Here is a 21,918-nt window from a genome sequence, read left to right on the forward strand (position 1 = left end):
CCTTTCAAAGACTTGCTGAACAACCTGGATATGATCCACTGTGTTGTAGCCACTTCTGAACCCTCCTGCTCCTTTGGCTGTGCATTATTTAATGTTCTCAATATTCTTCTTGCTATTATATTGGTGAAAATCTTGTAGATGACTGAAAGAAGGTTTACTGGGGGATAGTTTTTTTAAACTATCTTGTGTATAAGAATCACTTCAGCATTTTTTCATGTATCTGGTATTTTTTCTTCTCTGAGGCATCTCGAGTACAGTTTTGCTAGTATCTTATGTAAACTGTGACCGCCAGCTTTCAGCATTTCAACCATAACACAGTCATTTCCTGAAACTTTGTGCCATTTTTCATTATTTATGTTCAGTGATGGGATTCAAACATGTGAACAACCGGTTCTCTGTGTGGATGCTGCTTCCAGAAATTCATTCTGGGCCTGGGCAACAAAAAATTAGCTACCGGTTCTGCCAAAGTGGTGCGAAATGGCTGAATCCCACCACTGATTATATTGCATTTGATACTTGTTCCACTAGGATATCTAGCACTTCTCTTTCATGGGTGTTTCCTATCTTATGTTACACACAGAGCCATCTTCATGTTTTAATGGGAAAAACCTTCTTTCTTGTATTTATAAGCCTGCATTTTTCTCTATTAATCTCTTGGTTTTCTTCAATTGCCTTTTACACAAGTTTTGTGCTAAATTGATGTATTTTTTTTTTGGATACATTTTCTTATGGTCTTGCAAAGTTCAATGTACTCTAGTTTATTAGTGAAACTTCTGGTATTCTTCATTGTCCATCATTTTTTCATTAAATCAATAGTTCCATCAGAGTTTTTTGACTGTACCAAGTGTTTTTCAGGTGGTGCTACAGATGTAGCAGATTCAAGGAAGTTTTTCACTGTTAGTTGATTTGGGTCCATAATGTTCATGTCTTCCAAATTTTGCAAGTGAGCAAAGCAAATTGACAGATTAATCTCAAAATCACTGTTCTCCCCTAATAGCTTATTACTCTTTATTTTTGTTTTTTAATGATATCTTTAGCATTTTCATGATAAAACAAGAATAAAAGACTGAAAAATAATCTCAGAAAGGAAAAGAATAAAGCAAGACAGAATAGAACATATAAGAGAAAGGGGGAAAGGAAGAAACAAGAAAAAATAAAAACAAAAAATATTTAAAGAGTTACTTCTAAACTTCATCACAAGTACAAACCTTGGACTATGTTTCTAATGCTTCATTATGCATCGAAGTTGGAAGTTTGAGAGTAGACACTAGAATATGGTTGAAGCTGACACTTCTCTATAAATTTAGCTCCACTGATATTAGAAAACAGATTTCAAAGTGGATGCAAACAAGCCCTTTGCAACAAGCTCTATCACTAGGATTTCCCCCACTTAATATTTTTCGATTATGAGCAAAAAGAGTCATACTTAAGCAATATCTATTTGACACAGACTGACACTTTTATGCTAGTAATACAACTCGGGTTTCTACAACAGATAGCCAAAGATATACCAGCTGTGTATCTTACACAAATTAACTTCCCAAATCAGAGATGGGCTTTTACTTTAGCCCAATATAATGCTCTCTCTTTAGCACATCTAGCTGGAAACTATACTCACTATACTCACTATGAGCATGTCCTTACAACTCAGGACAGGTAGAAAATAGCAAATATGTTCTTTGTGTTTACCATTTTTATACAGAAAATGAAAAGCTCTATTTATCTCACACTTCATTAGGAAAGAGAATACAATAAACAATGATATATGCAATTCCTAGTTTGTGATATAACTTTGAAATAACACATAAGGTTACCACATTTTGTATGAGGGTATGCATCAGGCAAAGAATAAGAGCAATTGAACCTGCCTTAGTATGGATAGCCATATATAGGTAGTCCTCCCCGACTTACAACTATTTGTTTAGTGACCATTCAAAGTTACAACAGCACTCAAAAAAATGACATGACCATTTTTCACATTTACAATTGTTGTACCATCCCCATGGTGATGTGGGTGCTTGACAACTGTCATATATTTGGCACAATACATGTGTCCAGGATTCATGTTATCAACTTTTATGACTTTCTGACAAGCAAAGTCAATGGGAAAGCCAGATTCACTAAACCATTTGTTACTAACTGCAATGATTCACTTAACAACTGTGACAAGAAAGGTCATAAAATGGGGCAAAATTTATTTAATAAATGTCTTGCTTAACAACAGAAATTTTGGTCTCTGTTGTGGTTGTAAATCAAGGACTACACCTTTCTATATGTATGTATGCTGTATATATGTGTGCATGCATGCACATGTGCATGTGTATTTATGTATGTGTACTATATTGCATTTTATACTGCAACTCTAAAGTTCATATTATGCAGATTGCTAATTTTAATTTCTTCTTGTATATTCCAGAAGTTGAAGCTGAAACACCTTAAACTAGCCCATACTGAGAAACTGCCCTAAACAAAACAGCCTGCTGAGAGAACATTCAGTTGAAGTATACAGAATTTAATTAAGCGATAACTTACTATCAGATATGGATGATGCAAAAATGAATCTGGGCAGCCAGCTAAAGCCATTTCACCGACAGTGCTTCTTCAAAATTACATCTACTGTTTCTTAGTATCTGCAATACAAAAACAAGCCAATGAGAAAATCATTCCAGAGATATTTATTATCTATTTATTGTTATACCTAGTAATTCAGAATTTTGTGTGGACTCAGAGCATTGGGCTAATTTAATAAAAATATGTAATATTCACAACTTCTGCATGCAAAATATATTAATTTACAAGAATAAATTAGGGCAGCTAAATTGGTTATCACTCAGTATGGTAACTACATGAATAATTTGTCAATTGAAAAATGTCAGAAATTTATTTTGGACTTTGGAAAAGCATTTCCTAAGATTTTAGACATTTCATACTGAATAAAGGAAAACAATTGCTTCAATTTATGTTCCAGATGGTTATAAAAAAATATTTTAATGAAAAAGCCCACTTCTTGAAATGAATATAAAACATCTAATTTTTGGAGGTATGAGTAGGGATTTCCCCAAATATAGACAAATTTGGATTATCCAAAAGAATTTCTAGTAAACTTCCAAGAATGTTCTAGAACAATCATTATCCTCCCTCTCAGACACATGGAGGTAGAAACTTCTTTAAAAAAGTAGTAATCTTCTTGCTCAATGATAGATACATGTTAGATTTCCAGATGCTTGTGAATTATCTCTTCCCTTCAATTGTTTGGTTTTTTTAAGCACAACTTGATTTTAATTCAACTGTTCATAAAGGTTTTCTTGCTTTCCGATCTACATTTGAGCCAACTGGTTGAAGGCTGATCTGTCCTATAACTTCCTTGCTGGATTTTTATGATTTATGACCATTTTTTACACTTACAATCTTTGTGGTATCTCCATGATCATATTATCAACATTCAGATGCTTGGCAACTGACTCATATTTATGACTATTGTCGTTCCTTTCAAGGTCATGTGATCAGTTTTTGCAATCTTTTGAAATGCAAAATCAATGAGGAAGCCAGACCCACTTAAGAACTGTGTTACTAACTTTTCAACTGTGGTGATTCACTTAACAACTCTAGCAATAAAGGTCATAAAATGGGGCAAAACCACTTAACAAATGTCATACTTAACAACGGAAATTCTGGGCTCACTTGTGTTTGTAAGTCGAGAACTACCTGTACTGGATTTTAATATAAGGATTTTGTTTTTATTAGTTTTTCAAAAACTCAAGTTTTATTTTTTTAAAACAACTTTTAATGGGAAAATTCCTTTTCTTATAATTCCTTTTTATTCTGGGAAATTTTATCTCAACTTTTCTCTGTGGACATTTTGTTATGGTATATCTGCTTTTCTGGTCTTTGAAAGAAAGAACTATTTGTCTTTAAAATGTATATAAAAAGAGATAAAGCTCTCTGGGAAATATTTAGAAAAATATTTTATCTCTAACTTACAAGCTTTATTTGAAAATTTTAATAAAACATTTTTATTAGATCAGCAACAGTTATAAATCAATCCCAGGACTTACTCAAAAGCATTGAATAGTAGTTGGACTTGATTTGCAGTCTGATGGACTTGCAAATCAAATGGTTTGGTGCTGCTAGATGTGAAGGTGAAAGTGCTTGTTCTGAGAATTGCAGGCTGGGTCAAAAAGGCTGAAAGGGGCACAAATACAAGAAATTCAGAGATAATGAAATTGATGAGCAATGGACTAAACTTTCTTGGCCAGCCAAATCAACTTTGAAGAATGATGAGTTTTATGTATTGGGGTTTGCAGCATTGAAGTGACAGACAAGTTTTTAACCAAGTTCTTTTCTTTATTTCTTCCACAATACTACTCAGCAAACCAACAGGCTCACAGGCCTTTTATAGTTTCCCAAACATCCAATCACAAGTTCCCTTTTTTCGCGCCTTGCCCCTGCGCGCAAGACCGCTGCCAACCAGTCTGGTCCCAGGTAGCTTTTAGGTTGCCTGGGACAATTCGCAACATTTCTCGGCCAGCTGACTTGCTTCTGCAGGCCCAGGACACAACATCTCTCCCCCCTGGATGAAACGCACAACTATACACACCAATACATTTGTTCCCCAGCCAGGAAAAGTGGAATTTCTCTGCCCAGCACACAGGCAAAATACTTTTATAAATAATGAGGTTAACTTAAAACAAAACACTCTCCAAAATCATAACTGGTATAAGGACCCACCCCACTTTGCATCTTAAGAAGACAGAACTCTTGGAATATTTCTTCCCACAGGCATCTTTATTCAGAGAAGATGGTTGTAGGCGTTCTAGACAGGACCTGGGGCCCAAGCCCTCCCATTCAAGGTTTTAAGTGGTCCGAAGCAGCCTCCCACCCCACCATCCTCCCAGCGACAATCCCAGGCATTACATTTCCACCCCCTTTATCCTCACAACCAGCGGAAGGGAGACTTCAGAGAGAGGTAGATGAAAGCTGATGGGCCCTATTGTTATGGTTAGTCCTTTTGGTGATATCCACATTCAGTCCCTTTGAAGTTGTAACAAAGGAAGTGAGAGCCATAAAACCCCTTTGCTCATCCCCCTTCCCCTTCGTAGTATGACAGAATCAAGAGAGGGCAGAAATGGGATTTTCCATAGTTGATAACTAGAGATGAAATATAATTGGATTCTGACATCCTGCCCCCTTAAAAATAAGATAGATCAACCTGAAAAGAAAACAAAACAGGTATAAAAGTTAGTCTGGCTTATTAGGATACTCTGTGTGAAACTTCTTTAATAGCTTCGGGGCTCTGACATGACATTTATGGACCCACTCATTTTGTGAGGCAGGGAGGTGTTTCCATGCTACTAGGTACTAAGTTGCTCCATGATATCTCCTAGAATCTAGGATTTCCTTTATCTCAAAGTGTTGTTCGCCCTCCACCATGACTGGAGGTGAGGGGGGGATTTTTGGCCGTAACGATGACTGATGCTCTCTTTTCAGCAAGCTGCAATGAAAAATTGGGTGTATTTGCCTAAGATTTTTGGGTAATTCAAATTCTTCTATTACTGGGTTTATGATTCTTTTAATTGGAAAATGTCCTATATATTTTGGTCCAACTTTTTTACAGGGTTGTAGGGACTTTAGATATTTTGTGTAGACTCAACCCTTTTTTTATCAGCTTATGCTTTGTATACCTGCCTAGCTTCATCTACTGCTTTTCTAACTATTGGCCAGGTGTTTTGTAATTGTTCCATCTATTCTTTCAGTGATGGGATCGCCGGTTAGTTTGGGGTTAGTTCAGGCATGGGGTTGAAACTGTGACTGGTGGCTATGTGAAAAGGAGTGTAACCTGTGCTGGAGTGGACTGCATTATTGTAGGCAACTTCTGAGAAAGGGAGTAGGTCCGTCCAATCGGACTGTTGGAAATTAATAAAGTATCTTAAATATTGCTCAAATACTGAGTTACAACGTTTTGTTTGTCCATCTCCTTGTGGATGATGGCTAGATGTCAGTCCCTGAGTGGTCCCTAAGAGGAATAAAAATTCCTTCCAAAATGCAGACGTAAATTGCACTCCCCTATCAGAGAGGATGCATTGGGGTGCCCCATGCAATCTGTAAATATGCTGCATGAAAACTTTCACTAAGACTTTTGCGGTGGGAATATTTTGGCAAGGGATAAAGTGCACCTGTTTGGAAAACAAGTCTGTGACCATCCAGACAACAGTATTCCCATTGCTTTCTGGTAAATCCACTATAAAATCCATGGCTATTTCCCTCCAGGGGGCTGAGGGATTTGTCACTGTTTGTAACAGTCCAGGCAATTTCCCTTGCAACCTCTTTTTAATTGCATACTTTGGGCAGCTGGCCACGTAACTTTCTATGTCCTTTTTTATGGATGGCCACCAAAATTGCCATTTAATTAAGTGTAATGTTTTTACAAATCCAAAATGCCCTGCTGATTTTGTGTCGTGGCAAAGCTGCATGAAAGTTACTCTTTGGGTTGTTGGTATATATAACTTTTCTCCCACCCAAGGTAGCCCGTCTATCATGGCGCACACGTGTTTATTTTTCTGGAACCATTCATCTGTTTCCAAACTTTTCCGGAATTCAATTCCGGTTTGGCTGCCCAGTTGTGGCTTTAATTTAGCTTGGGCTCTGGTGGTTACTGGCGCTGCCAGTTGTGATTCTACCATCATCTGTTGAGAGTCGGTGGTTCACGTGCTGTTATATTGGGGCATGCGAGAAGTTCTTTCCCCCTGGCAAATGCTTGAGCATAAATTGGAACTGGTGAAAATGCTGGGACCAGCGGGCTTGCTTGGGGTTGAGCTTCCTGGTGTTTTCAGGCCTTCCAAATTTTTGTGGTCTGTCCACACCTGGAAAGGGATTTTGTTGCCTTCAAGGAACTGGCACCACATGAGTAATGCCCAACGTATCCCGTATGCCTCTTTCTCCCACACGGGCCAACGCTGTTCTGTTTCCGTGAGTTTCTTAGATGTATATGCACAGGGTTGCAATACCCCTTCATCGTTTTCTTGTAATAGTAAAGCCCCCACTGCCACCTCACTTGCATCTGCCTGTATTACAAAGGGCTTATGCATGTCTGGGTGCCTCAGTACTGGTTCAGCAGAAAAAAGTCTCTTTAATCTCTCAAATGCTGCTTGGCACTCCATTGTCCATGTTAGTGCCTGGCTAGGTTTTACTGAGGATGCTCCCTTCATTTTTAGTAAGTTTGTGAGGGACAGGGCTATCTGGGTAAATGAGGGAATGAATTGGCGGTAAAAGTTTGCGAAGCCCAGGAAACTTTGCAGTTGCTTTCTTTTTTTTATTGAAAGTTTTAAAAATTTTATACAATATATATCCCAAATCCCTCCCACCCCTCCCCCCTCCCCCACTTCCCAAAGCTGATTACAGGGTTAAAAATAAACAATCATAATCTACTAACATTATCCAACTATATTAGAGATCAAATCCATAACATACTTTAACTCCTTTTCAAGATAATATACAAATTAAAACATAAATAATAATATAATTAAACCATAATACTAAAAATAATATAAATTCAACCATCTTAAACTATTAATAATAATCTAAAATTTTACTCATAAGCTAAATAAAACTTTTCCAGAAAAGCTTTCCTGTGCAGGGTGGTGCCCATTCTAATACTGCTCTGACCTTTTCTGGGTCCATTTCAATGCCCTGGGGGGGATATGCGATAACCTAGGTAGTCTATCCTTTCCTGGTGGAATTCGCATTTTGGGAGTTTGGCATATAGGTGGGTGGCTCACAGTTTCTTTAAAACTGCTTTGACTAGGTTGACATGTTCCTCTTTTGATTCAGTGAACATAAGATTGTCGCCTAAATAAACCAGGACCCCCTTAAATAGGTGCTCTCTTAGAACGTCATTGATTAATTGCATAAATACTATGGGGGCCCCTTGTAATCCAAATGGCAAGACTTTGAATTGGTAGCACCCTATTGGGCAGTTAAATGCAGTCTTCCATTCATCCCCTTCCTTAATTCTCACACGATAGTAAGCTTTCCTTAGGTCTAGTTTAGAAAAAGATTTGCCTTTCGAGCGGTGTGACAACATGTCCTTCATGAGGGGCAGAGGGCATAGGTTGCTTTCACTGGTTGTATTCAGGGACCTATAATCCATGTGTAAGCGTAAAGAGCCGTCCTTCTTCTCTCTAAAGAGGACCGGGGCAGCCACTTTAGGCTTGGCTGGCTCAATGAACCCCCTTTCTAGGTTTTTCTTTATGAATCTTTCCATTTCTTCCTTCTCCTTTGGGCTCACGGAGTATAATCTGGGTTTTGGGAATTCTGCCCCAGGCTTGAATTCAATGGCACAGTCCATGGGTCGGTGGGGTGGGAGCTCATGCACTCTCTCCTCACTGAAAACTTCAGCAAGATCTCTGTATTCCTCTGGTATTTCTAGTAGTCCCTTTTCCTCTCCCATGGATGCTTTTTCTGTTCTTAATTTTGGTAGCTCCCCTTGGGATTTTAAGTCCACAGGGTCCGCTTTTGGGAATTTGATTTCTGCTGTCCTCCAATTCACCCAGGAGTTTCATTTTTTTAACCATTCCATCCCTAGGATCATCGGGCATTCCATGCCTGGGGTCACTACGAACGTTATGTCTTCGTCATGTTTGCCCAGAGAGAGGTGTACTGGTAAAGTGGCTAGGGTAGCTGGCACCCCTCCTGCTATGGACCCATCTTTGCCAGAAGCTTTGAAATGCAGCCTCTGGATATGTGTCAGGCCATCATGACAACACCCATGTCAGCACATGTGTAAGCGTGTGATCAGTGGCAGTTTCTGAAGCCACGTCCCTCGCATTGAGGGGAGATTCAGGCAGCTCCTGAATAGAGAGAATATGAACAGCAGGGGCGGGATCTGCCTCTATTTGTATGAGAAGTAGCCTACTGAGGCCATCTGCATGGCCCATTTCTTTCCCAGGTTTGTGAATAAGCATGTAGTCATATGCTGACAGGAAAATGGACACTTCAGCATACATGGGGAAATGATGTGTGGGGTTTGTTTGTTAGCAGTAAACAAACCCAGCAGTGGCTTATGGTCTGTATAGACCGTGAAGTGGCGGCCATATAAGAAATCATGAAATTTCTTTATACCAGCCACTATGGCCAAGGCCTCTCTGTCAATCTGAGCGTAATTACGTTCTGCAGATGACAAAGTCCTTGAGTAGTAGGCTATAGGGACTTGTGTCCCATCAGCCTTCAGGTGACTAAGTACTGCTCCCACCCCATAAAGGGATGCATCTCATGCGATGCACACAGGCAGCTGCTCATTAAAATGCGCTAATATGGCATTTGATGAGAGCAAGGCCTTAACCTCCTTAAAGCTCTTGTCATGGACTTTAGTCCACTGCCAAGGAGCTTGCTTATCTAAGAGCCGGTGTAACGGCTCAGCCACTGCAGCCTTATGTGGAAGAAATGTGTGATAGAAATTGAGGAGTCCCAAGAAAGCCTGAAGCTCACTTTTAGACTTGGGACTTGGGACCTACTGAATGGCCTTCAGTTTGGATTGTGCAGAGTGGATGCCTTGGGTATCTATTCTAAATCCAAGAAATTCTGTGGAAGTGACTCCAATCTTGCATTTGTCTTTTTTCAATTTGAGGCCTGCTTGGCGGAACCTCAACAATACAGCCCTTAACATTTCTGCCAAATTTTGTGATGACTCCCCTGCAATGAGGAGGTCATCAAAGTAGGGGCAAACCCCAGGTATTCCCCTGAGCGTGCCCTCCATGATGCTCTGGAATATACCAGGAGCAACATTCACCCCAAACTGTAATCTCTTTACCTTAAAAGTGCCCCTATGGATCACTATTGTTTGGACCTCCGCAGTTGCTTCGTCAACAGGTAATTGTTGATAGGCCTGTGCTAAATCAAGCTTTGCAAACAGCTTTCCCCCTTTAAGGGAGGCCAGAATATGACTTACTACCGGTACAGGATATGCCTGTTGTTGCAAAGCTGTATTCAGGGTGCATCTGTAGTCCGTGCAAATTCAGACTTCCCTGTTAGCTTTTAAAGGCATCACAATGCAAGTTCCCCATGGACTTGAGTCCACTGGTGCCAAGATGCCCTGCTGGAGCAGCTTGTCCAGCTTTGCATCAATCTTGCCCTTTAAGGCGAATGGCACCCTCCTGGGCTTGATTCTAACAGATGTGATGGCTGGGTTTAATTGCAAGGAAATGGGAGGCCCCTTGTAGGCCCTAAGCCCTGAGATAAACACATCTGCAAATTCGTTGCAGACTTCTGCAAAGCCTGTAGTTTGCAGACTATTTATGCCAGTTACTTGGATTCCTAAGGCCTTGAACCACGCAAGTCCAGTTAGACTCATACGCTCACCCCCAACAACCACCACATCTAATAGACCCTGGAAATCCTTACGCTGCACTTTGAGCGTAGCTTCTCCAAATACATTGACCCTTGAATTTTGAAAATCCGTGAGGATTAAATTTGATGGCCTGAGTTTGACTCTAAGGCCACTAGTGCTGCAAATCATTTTAAAGGTAGTGTGTGAAATGATCGATAGAGCAGACCCAGTGTCCAGCTCCATTGACAAGGGAACCCCTTGTAGCTTCACATCAACACGAAGCTTCTTCTTAAGGGGCTTGTGTGTCCCTGTCTGCAAAATGCTTCTACGCAACGCGCAGAAACCCACCCTATGTTGGCTGGGGACCCTGGTACCTTTCTGAAGGAATTCTTCCCATGGTTGCACCTGTTGGTGACCCAAACAGATGGAGGCAATGTGGCCTTGCTTAACACATGCCCGGCAAATGGCGGAGCGGAACCGGTAGTCTGTTCGCTTGTGGCATCCACCCCATCCGAGACACTGAAGAGCTGCTGGGACCTTGTCTGGCTTCTCTCATGGCCGTCGTGCTGCAGGCTGGTGCAGTCGATCCACCTCTTCCTCCGGGCCCAGATCTTGAACTTCTTGGGCATCCTCTCGATGGATGGTTGCAATTGCTGGAGCATTTCTTGCGAGCCGCAAAGCCTTCACAGTGCCACCTGCTGCCTTTTCAGCTGCAACTTCACGCAAGACATCTTGGAAGATGACTTCAGCTTTAACAAAGATTTTTTTGTTGCAGCTCTCTGCTTCTAAGACCGCAGATGAAACGGTCTCTTAAGCATTCTTCCAGGTCCTTGAATTCACAAGGCCTGGCAGCTTGTCTCAAGGCAGCGATGAATTCCGCAGCACTCACCAGACTTCTCGTCCCTTTGCTCAAAAGTGCGCCTCCAAGCAATTACAGATAGCTTCAGATGAAAGTGATCCTTCAACATGATCTTCAGGTCTGTGTAGGTTACAGACTCAAGCGGTGCAGGAGCTACTAAATTTTCAGCCACGTCGAAAGTGTCCTGACTGCAGACGCACAGCAGGGTTGCTGTCTTCAAACCGTCTTCTTGAATCTGGTTAACTTGCAGGTAGTTTTCTACCTGGGCCACGTAAGAGTTCCAGCGCTCCAGGTGAGACACATTGAACTCTGACAACTGGCCGATCTTTGACATTGCTAGCTTCTCTTAGCCTCGCTGCAACTCCGGCTGGGAAGAGGCCCGTTTGCCAAACCCATCTCCAGCGTTTGCATACTGGCAGGTGAGTGCAGATCTGGGTGCCGACTTCCCAGTTTCCAGCTTTTTTGTAGAGGCTAGGTTCTTTGAGTTGTCTTCTTCTTTGCAGCGATCCCACCTTCGTCGCCACTTTTATGTATTGGGGTATTGGGGTTCGCGGCATTGAAGCGACAGACAAGTTGTTAACCAAGTTGTTTCTTTTATTTGTTCCACAACACTACTCAGCAAACCAACAGGCTCACAGGCCTTTTATAGTTTCCCAAACATCCAATCACAAGTTTCCTTTTTTCGTACCTTGTGCCTGCGCGCAAGACTGGCGCCAACCAGTCTAGTCCCGAGCAGCTTTTAGGTTGCCCAGGACCATTTGCAACATTTCTGGGCCTGCTGACTTGCTTCAGCAAACCCAGGACACAACAGTGAGGATGAAGGTTCATTCTCTGATCTTGTAGGTTGGTTTCCAAACGTTTTGTTACCAGGCTAACTAACAGCTTCAGCGGAGTGTAGGGGTTTAAAGAATGGATTTATTATATTTAACCAGGCAACAATTTACAAGAAATGATGTGTTTTTGCTTACAAAGAGACTTCCTGAACAATGGGTGCTGCAGAGATATTTACAACAAAGATTCTGGGAAATGAGATGCAATTGTTGGAAAAGTTCTCAAATAAAATCTTAAGGAAAAGTTATAAAACTTGTTATAGAAACAGATGAAGATATTTGATTCTGGATGGATCAGAGATGTGGTGGTCTGTAGTAGATAAGAAGCCATTATAGACTTTCTACAAGTCAATTACAATAACATTGTTAACACAGGGTTTGAAGCTTAACTTTGCTGTTGGTTTCCCTATTAACTATTCTGTCAAAAATTACATATAATTATATATATATATAATATAAAGATGTATACCAGGTCAAATTGATTACAAATAAATGTAGAAGTTTATAAATCTTGGGCCTGATTCACAAGGGGAGGAAGTTATCATTGTTGTAATATATTTATCAGTATTCAACTGAGGGGCAACGTATGTATGTTTTTGTCTAATTTTATCTTTTTGTAAAATTTCTTTTTCTTTTTTGGAGTTTAAACTTTTTGAATAAAAATAAATTTAGAGGAAAAAAAGAATTTATTAATCTTCTATTCATGAAACTTGCTCAATGATAGATATGTTACATTTCCAGATGATTGTTAATTAAATTTATAGATGTCAAAATTACATCTCAAGGAAATCTTCAAATTGAGGTTAATGATTTATTATTACTGTAATAAGTTATTTAGTTGAGATATTAACACAAATTAAGCAATTTCCTCTAAACCAGGCCGGTCAAACTGCTGGCCCGCAGACCGAATGGGTCAAACCAAAACTGCACCCAACCCATTGCTGGCAATGGGGGAAAAGTCGCGATATGTCACACATCATGTGACATCACAAGTTTGATATGCCTGCTCTAAACAATCGAACTATTGATTTTTCTTTACTTAGAGCAGAGATCCCCAACCTTTTGGGCACCAGAGACCGATTATATGGAGAGAGGTTTTCCTGCGGACCAGAGGGGGCGTGGTTTTGTGTGCTGCCTGCATCCTATGGATGGGGCTTTGCTTGTTTCTGCAACCCGGTTGCTGGCATGCCACGGCCCGTACTGGTCCATGGACTGGAGGTTGGGGATCCCTGACTTAGAGTATGGAATTCAAGAAAAATGTTTAAAAGACTGTTTATTTCTTTAGCATCAAACACAAAGAAAACCATACTAAAACAAATAACCGTATTGATGAATGAATTGAAAAAATAGAACTAAGACAAAGCAGAATCTATATCTCCATGACCAGATAAATTTTCTTAAAATACTACCAAAGTATTCACTGTGTAGTTATTGCTCTATTAATCTATTTGTACAATCTGAATGAACCATGCCTGCATATGCAACTATATTTTTCTAACCATCATTATCTCCAACATGGAAAGTATTTATGCGAAATGCTAGAGATGAAATTGTTGGGTTTATTATTCCCTTTGTAGAATTCCATACATTTATAAACTTTGGCTAATAATACAGTATATATTTTTAAATTTTTATCCACCTTTACATTTCAGTACCTATCAAATCTATGAAATCCATTGGCTGAGCTGGCATTTTACAGTACTGCCATTCAATTATTTGGGGATTTTATTCAGTCATATCCACAACAAGCAACTTGCTTTGTGATACAATGTAAAGTTGGGAAAGGGAACAAAGGTGCCTTTTATATTTTGTAAATTTTCTAATTTAACTCTGGGTCTTTCCCCATTCTGATTCTGTAAATATACATTTACAGACAGTTTCTTTTCATTTCCGTAAAGTTTTCTCTGAAATTCTCACTGGCACATGTGGAATAGTTTATCTTGGTAACATGTTCATTTAATAACTGCAACTGGTCCTAAATTCCTTCCCTTTCAAGGCCCCTTTTGAGCTCTTACAATAATTTAACAGTTATTAGATGTATTTCTTAACTGTTGCCTATCAGATGAAAATCAAAGTATTTCAGCAAATGGGTTATCTGAGCTCCAAATTCCTCCTCCAAAGACTGATTTCTCCTTTGTGTTAAATATATTACGATTACTTTTGTTTTTTCAAGATTGATTTTATATCCGGAGAATTCTCCAAAACTATTATTTTCAACTATCTTTTATTGCCTTTTCTGTTTCTGTAGTGATTAGTATTACATCATCTGTATAATATTTCAGCTTATATTCCTCTCTATGAATTTTGCTATTTCTTTATTACAATATTTGCCTCAAACTTTTTCTTCCAGTAGTTTTCACATAATGATGAATAATAAAGTAAGAGTAGACACCCTGCATTGTACTTTTTCTGATTTGGACATCTGCAGAAAGCATTACATTGGCTATAATCTTTGCTATTTGCTATTGCTACATACTTTTAACTCAAACTTGAAACTCTTTTCTTGGGTTTATTGTGTTCAATACAGCCAGAAAATAGCCACTTATCAAATAATAGCCAATTATCAAAGAGTTTTTTCTGAGTCTAGAAATAACCTTGGGGGGCAGGGGGGAAGAATCATTGCAGTTTAATTAGATCCATGCTCACAGAGAGAATATATGTCATCCAATACTGGAAGAAAGATATGATGTTGGCAATATCTGATTAAGACCACACCTGGAATACTCAACCAATTTTGGTCACTACACTACAAAAAAAGATGTTGAGACTTTGGGAAAAGTGCAGAGAAGAGCAACTAAAATGATCAAAGGCCTAGAGACTAAAACATATGAAGAATTGCTGTAGGGTTGGGTTTGGCTAGTCTAAAGAAAAGAAGAAACGGGTGACATGATAGCAGTATTCCAGTATTTGAGGGGCTGCCACAAAGAAGAGGGGGTCACATTATTCACCAAAGCACCAGAGGGCAATGCTTTAAGGCAGCGGTTCTCAACCTGTGGGTCGGGACCCCATTTGGGGTCGAACGACCATTTCACGGGGGTCGCCAAACAACGCAGTCCGCCATTTTTTCCCCCTTTTCCTTAGCTGTGCTACTCCCTTTTATTCTATTGGCTTTTGAAAGCCAATAGAATAGACTCTCTTGAATAGAGTCTAATTCTATTGGCTTTCAAAAGCCAATAGGAATTGTCCGGGCTGTCTCTGCCCTGCTGAGCCCGCCAAAAGTCCCATTCTGCAAACGGTGCTGCACCAGTTGAGTAGTCCTTGACTTACGACCGGTTGAGTAGTCCTCAACTTACGACCGGTTGGGGGGGTCGCAGTATTAAATTGTCCTGCTTTAAGGACAATTAACCAGTGGAACAGCTTGTCTTCAGAAATCCCAGGCGCTCAATCACTGGAGGTTTTTAAGAAGAGACTAGACAGTCACTGGTCTGAAATAATATAGGTTCTCCTGCTTGAGCAGGGAGGCTAGACTAGAACAGGGCTTTTCAACGAGTGGTACAGGTACCACCTGTGGTACCTTGGCACCTGGCAGGTGGTACGTGACCATCCAGGGTAGGGGAAAGAGCTGAACTGGTGGCAGCATCACACAAGCCTGAGTGACTGTCAGGGCTCAGCGGAAGTGCCAGGATCAGCGCCAGGCTCCAGCTGGAGCTCAGCACTGATCCTGGCGCTTCTGCTGAGCCCAGAAGAAGGGCCAATCAGCTGGAATGTTGCAGCATCTCCAGGATCTTGTGATTTACATTCAGATGCTTGGCAACTGATTCATATTTATGATGGTCCCAGGGTCATGTGAAGTGACCAAAACCTGCTGCAACCACCCATGGTGGGGAATAAAAACCAAACATCCACCCTACCCCCGTTGCCAATTCTCAACAGAAATGCTCACAACAATGAAAACCTCGAACAGGAGGAAGAGCGCTGCCGGGCAGGCAGGCAGGTATCTTGCTTGGCTTGGGGGGGGGCACTTTTTTCAGTGCCATTGTAACTTCAAACAGTCACTAAGCGAAATGTTGTAAGTCGAGGACTACCTGTACTTCATCACTTTTTTCCTTTTTGGGGGGGGGTCATCAAGTTTTTGACACCTTGCTAGGCAACTGGTGGTACTCAGATATTGCCATACCCTAAAAGTGGTACAATGGGTGAAAAGGTTGAAAAGCCCTGGACTAGAAGACCTCCCTTCCAGCTCTATTCTATTCTAAGTATTACATTTCTGTGTAACTTGAACTTGGAAAACGTACAGCAATGGCAAAATTAACAGTATATATTCACAATAGCAATTTGGCTAAATGTATGGTATAATGGTTCTTATACATACAATATTTCAAGCAGCATGGCAAAAGCAAACATTTACGGTCTGGCTTTGAAGGAGGCCCAAATGTTTATAAAAGTTGTATATTAGCAGAAAGACAAAAAAGGAGCTTATAAACTGAATATTTTTCTTCTTCCTCCCCATCTTTTCTTTTCTTCCCCAATATTTGAATCATTGACAAATTTGCTTTTTTTTTCCTTTTTCAACAAGGACAAACAACATTCAGTGATAATGCAGCAGAGACCTTAATCAGGTTAAAACTATAATCAACTTAAGATCAAAATCTTTATTGTACAAAATATGTATTGTATTGTATAATATTTATTGCTCAACAATAAACAATCTGCAGCAGTTTTCTAATACTATGTTCAGCAATATTATATTTTGGATAAAAAAGTTTGCTGGCAGAGGTAAGTAATTTTTAAAATCAGTTTGAAGTGTGCAATAATGGTTGTGTAAGAAGTAATTCTGAACTTAACATAAGTAACATATACCTACTGTTTTTTTAAAATGTTTATTTTATATTCATATATATTATTAAAATCTCTTTCAAGAAAGTTCCCAACTTCAGGCCTAATTTTAATCGTGTATGTATTTTTTTGTATTAATTTTATCAAATTCTGAAAAGTTTATTTAAAATAAATATATAAATATTTGCTCGTTTTACTGAAACATCGGAATAGTCTACGCTCAGACTTCTCCAAAGCCTCCTCCTCATCCCAACCTCTTTTACATTTATTATGGCTTTCTTCATTCCACCCAAACCACTGCCTGATGCAGGCATCTTACATGCCAATATAAAATAACTTCAAAATATTTCAATGTCAAAAAATACAAGTATATGCAATTTGTGAAATTTAACTCTACAATAATTGGCTTTAAAATAATGGTATTTGCAATTAAATCAGTCTAATTAGAAAGTTCAAAGCATTGCTCTGCTCATTTATGGCTATCAATCCCTGCTGTTTTAACAGAATAACAGAGTTGGAAGGGATCTTGGAGGTATTCTAGTACAACTCCTGACTCTAGCAGGAGACTCTATACCAGGGGTGTCAAACTGCCGGCCCACGGACCGGAAGCGTCATCTGGAAGCAGTGCCCACCTCATTGCCAGCAATGGCAAAACCGTGCCGATAAGTTGTGCGATGTCACATGAAGTTGCAAGTTTGACATGTCTGCTCTATACCATTTCAGACAAATGGTTGTCCAATCTCTTCTTAAAAATCTCTAGTGATAGAACACCTACAATTTCTGAAGGCAAGCCCTTCCACTGATTAATTATTCTGTCAGGAAATTTTTCCTACTTCTAGTTCAGTTCTCTCCTTGATTAATTTCCATCCACTGCTTCTTGGCCTGCCTTCAGGTGCTTTCGACTTTACAGAATATGCTGACCCCTTCTTCCTTGTGGCTGCCCCTCAAACATTAGAAGACTGCTTTCATATCACCCCTAGTCCGTCTTTTCATTTGACTAAACATAACTAGTTCCTGCAACCCTTCTTCATATGCTTTAGTTTCCAGTCCCCCAATTGTTCTCACAGTATTCTCCAGCATGACAAGTGGAGAATCCACCAATGGGTTAACTTTGTGTTCTGCCCGCAGACTAGTCATCCAATTTTGCTCCGCCTCTCCTCCTGGGACCTCCCTGCCCCATTCTCGACTAGTCTTGAGCCTGATTAGACTGAATTCTTGACTCCTGAAGTGATTCTTCTTTAAGGTCGTATATTTCTGATATTTTGGTCAATCCGAGGGGGGGGGGAAACTGCAAAGAATGAACGGCCGTTCGTTTGAGCCCTTTCTGCTGCCAGATCGCAGCTCAACCACGAGGCTGGCCTGAGCCCAGCCGATCGCCGGACAAACAAGGAACCGGACACCATTTTCCGGTCACCAAGTGTGACCCTGAACAAAGGGAGAGACAATCTCCTTCCCCCCCCCCAACCCAATCCTCCCACAGGGCTAGCCAGGATAGCCAAAACAAATTCGGAATTCATTAGCTCAGTTGATCAGCAGGCAATTTAAACCTCCCACAGATCATATGGAAGCTGGAGAGCCGCGTGGGAACAATAGGACACACGCGAAGCTGGTGAACTGCAGAAGAATATCACAGCTCTTGAAGGCTCTTACCCTAAATCAGCTAAAGACCTCCAAAGCTCCTGCTGTTTCCATTGCCTGAAGCTGGGGATTAGCTGGTCGGCGGAGGGCTTTTAGTCTCCTCAGCTCCCTCACAGAGTTTCCCTGCAGCTCCTCGGCTTCCTTGCAGCTCATGCAGACCGTATTCCACCGAATACAAGCGCAGTTATTTTTTCTTGGGTAGCCTCCAGGAAATCCAGCTGAGGGAGGCACGAGAGAGATTGAGTTCAGCCAATAACAACCTCAACTCCACCCAAGCTCAGCCTTTCTTCCTAGCCACGTAGGAATAATAATAATAATAATAATAATTAATAATAATAATAATGACTTCCGGTGGATTTTGCGCGCGCGATGGCGGCTACTTTGTAGCCGTCCTCCTGGGTAAGTGTAAGAACCGCTATGAACAGCAGACATCAGCTGTTCAGCGGTTCAAAATCCCCCTCCCGGGCAAAGGGGGGGGTAGAGAGTGTCTGAATAGTGGTAGAGCCTCTTTTGCACCCCCCAAGTTTTTTTTAGGGGGGTGAAAGGAGTGCTCCCACGGAGTTCAGACTTGTCTCCGCTTCCCAGCTGTTTTTGTCCTCAGGGACAAAACGAGCCGCTGCAAACACCTCCGTGCTTAAAGAGAACTGGTGAGTTTTTTTTTTATAAACGGACAGAGCTGAGTAGAGGATTTAGTTTTTGCTTTCTTTGACTTATTTGGATTTTAAGTTTTAAGACTTGTTTCTATTTTTATTCTCTCTTTTTATTTTTTTTTCTTTGTTGAAAGGGAAAGTAAAATGGCGATCGGCAAATCTCTCGGTGTTTTTTTTCCTGGAAGTTAGAATGCTGACCGGCAGGCTTTTTGGTGTTTCTCTTTCTTTCCTTTCCCTTTCCTTTTTTATTTTCTTATGATTGGAATGGTTGTTTTTGGTATCTCTAAGTATTTTTTTGGAATGGACTTTTTCTATTTAATTATTTTTTTTTCTTCTCCCCTTTTTTTTCTTTTCTTTGAACTCCCTTCTTTTTATTGTAATGATCCTTTTTTGAAGGACTTTTTTCTGTTTAATTTTTGCAATTTTTAAGAAGGAGTAAAGCTTTTTTTAAATTCCTTTTCTCTTCTTTTTTTTTCCCTTTTTTCTTTTTATTATAATGACCTTCTTTGGAGGGAGTTATGATTTTTGAAGGAATTTTTATAATTTTTTAAGAAGGACTAAAGGTTTTTCTTTAAGATGGCTCCAAAGCGTCCAGGGATTTCTACAGCTTCTAAATCAACAGTTTCACCCTCTTCTGGGGGTCAGCTAATAACTATGAAGGATTTGCAAGACATGATGGGAGATGTTATAATTCAAATTAGGGCAGAAATGAAAAAGATTTTAGAGGAAAATAATAAGATCTTGAGACAAGATTTTGTTTTGGCTTTAGAAGGAGTTGCTTCTGTTCTTGAAAAGGTGAACTCCCATGTGGAAGAGGTAGCTGAAAAAGTGGACATAATGGAGGGGAAAATTGAAAGTATGGAAAAAGAAATGGAAAATGAGATTCTTATGCTTCAATATGGACAAATGGAATATGCCTTAAGAATTAGGGGCCTGGGAGAGTCTTTGCAAGGAGATCTGAAGAGATGGTTGCAAAGGACTTTGCATTGATTTTGAATAAAGAAAAAGAGGGAATACTTAGTGAAATTGAAAAATTATTTAGGGTTAACTCTGTGGTGGCAGCACAGAAGAATCTGCCAAGAGATGTGGTAATTTACTTTGGTAAAAGATCTTTACGCAATGAAATTGTGCAAGCCTATTATAAGAAGAGATTTCAAATTGCTTCACAAGATGTTATAATTTTTAAGGAGATCCCATCTAAAATTTTAAGAAGAAGAAAGGAGTTTGCTTTTCTAGCAAATGAACTTAAAAAGAGAAAAATTTTATTCAGATGGGATGTTCCGACTGGAATGGTGGTGAACTACCTGGGGACATGTTATAGACTTAATACTGTTTCTCAAGCAAAAGATTTTTATACTTCGGTCCTGGGGGTATGTGCATCGCCATCTACTAAGTTTAAAGCTTTGGAAGAAAAGAATGTAGAATTACAGTTTGAAGAGCCTATATTTATGAAAACTGGCGAATCTTTGTGTGAGAGGCCTCAACAAGTCCAGGTTGAGGAGCAGAAGACAACTTGTGCAGCATACAATTCCAAAGAAAAGCAGCAACAGAAGAAGGTTAAGGAAGTTTCATATTCAGTGGTCTCTGAATCTCTGGGAGATGTTAGACCTACAAAGTCTTTGGAGCAATCTTCAAGGGTGGAATTGCTGCCTGAAATGGAAATTGGGAAATCTCAGTTTGAGGGGCATCAATAAGAGAGGAACGGGCAGAGGATAACTTGTACAACTTACAATTGTAAAGACCAACACAAGGAGGAATTCAAGGAACCCTTATCTGTGTTGGCTTCGGAGTCGATGGGAGATTCAGGAATTTTGGAGCAGTCTCCTAAGGCAGAACTTGCAGCATTTCTTACAAGTTTGATACAAGAATGGAGAATGGAAATGGAAGAATGGAAGAATGGAGAATGGAAAAAACTGGAATGTGAATAATTAATAATAATACTAATATAATTGAGACTGATAAGGATGCAGTTTCTTATGGATGGAATTTGTTATTGGTGAAGATTGAAATGTTTAATGTGTTTATTATGGATAGGCGTATAAGGGAATTTTGTTGTTTTAAGTTTTGAACCTTTAATGATAATATTGTTTAAATTTGTGTTTTGAAGGGATTATAATTTGCTCATTTTAGTGAGGGGATTCTAATGTTTTAAATTTTAAGTAATGTTTAAATTTGTGTTTTGAAGGGAGTATAATTTGTTCAAGTTTTAAGTATGCTTAAATTTGGTTTTTAAATATTATTAATATTTTTAAGAGAAAATAATTTGTTTAATTAAATGTCTAGATTTGTTTAGGAAAGAAAGTAATGTTTAAATTTGTGTTTTTGGAGGGAGTTTATATAGAATGATGATTGTATTTAGATTTGTTTAGGATTTAAAAGTGTTTCTAGTTTTTAAATATTATTATTAATATTTTTAAGAGAAAATAATTTGTTTAATTAAATGTGCTTAGATTTGTTTAGGACTTATAGGTTTTTTAAGTTTTTTCTTTTTGGATAGGAGAGAAGATTATGAAGATTGAAGGAAATATGTATTTACTTTAAGTTTTTTAAGAGTATTTAGTTTTAATGGTATAACAAAGGTTTATATGTTTATTTTTTCGTTTTAGGATAAAGAAAGAGGGAGAAATTAGATTTTACACTATAGATATAGATATTCAAAGAAAGTAATGTTTAAATGTGTGTTTTTGGAGGGAGTTTATATAGAATGATGATTGTATTTAAATTTGTTTAGGTTTTAAAAGTGTTTTAAGTTTTTTTTTTTTTAATTAAGCCTGTACTCAGCTCTGGGAAGTCCAGGGGAGGGTTTGGGAGGTTGGGAAGGGGGGGGATGAGGTAGGGTTGGGG

At 39.4% G+C, this 21,918-nt stretch overlaps 1 protein-coding gene across 5 annotated transcripts in view; it reads right to left on the minus strand.

The window, feature by feature from the left end:
* GRB10 (growth factor receptor bound protein 10) overlaps positions 1-21,918 on the minus strand; it is a 359,795-nt gene that overhangs the window by 326,561 nt on the left and 11,316 nt on the right. For 2 of the 5 annotated variants that reach the window (XM_039336399.1, XM_039336398.1), the window contains exon 2: positions 2,533-2,630. In XM_039336399.1, the coding sequence (XP_039192333.1) occupies positions 2,533-2,583 (51 nt within the window). In that variant the 5' untranslated portion in view covers positions 2,584-2,630. Of the gene's footprint in view, positions 1-2,532; positions 2,631-4,055; positions 4,576-18,436; positions 18,796-21,918 lie in introns of those variants that run through there. The other 3 variants (XM_039336397.1, XM_039336400.1, XM_039336396.1) reach the window with 3 other exon arrangements.

The sequence above is a fragment of the Crotalus tigris genome, unplaced genomic scaffold (genome assembly GCF_016545835.1).
Source record: "Crotalus tigris isolate CLP2741 ecotype Arizona unplaced genomic scaffold, ASM1654583v1 scf7180000017666.379230911805:20528666, whole genome shotgun sequence".
Lineage (NCBI taxonomy): Eukaryota > Metazoa > Chordata > Lepidosauria > Squamata > Viperidae > Crotalus > Crotalus tigris.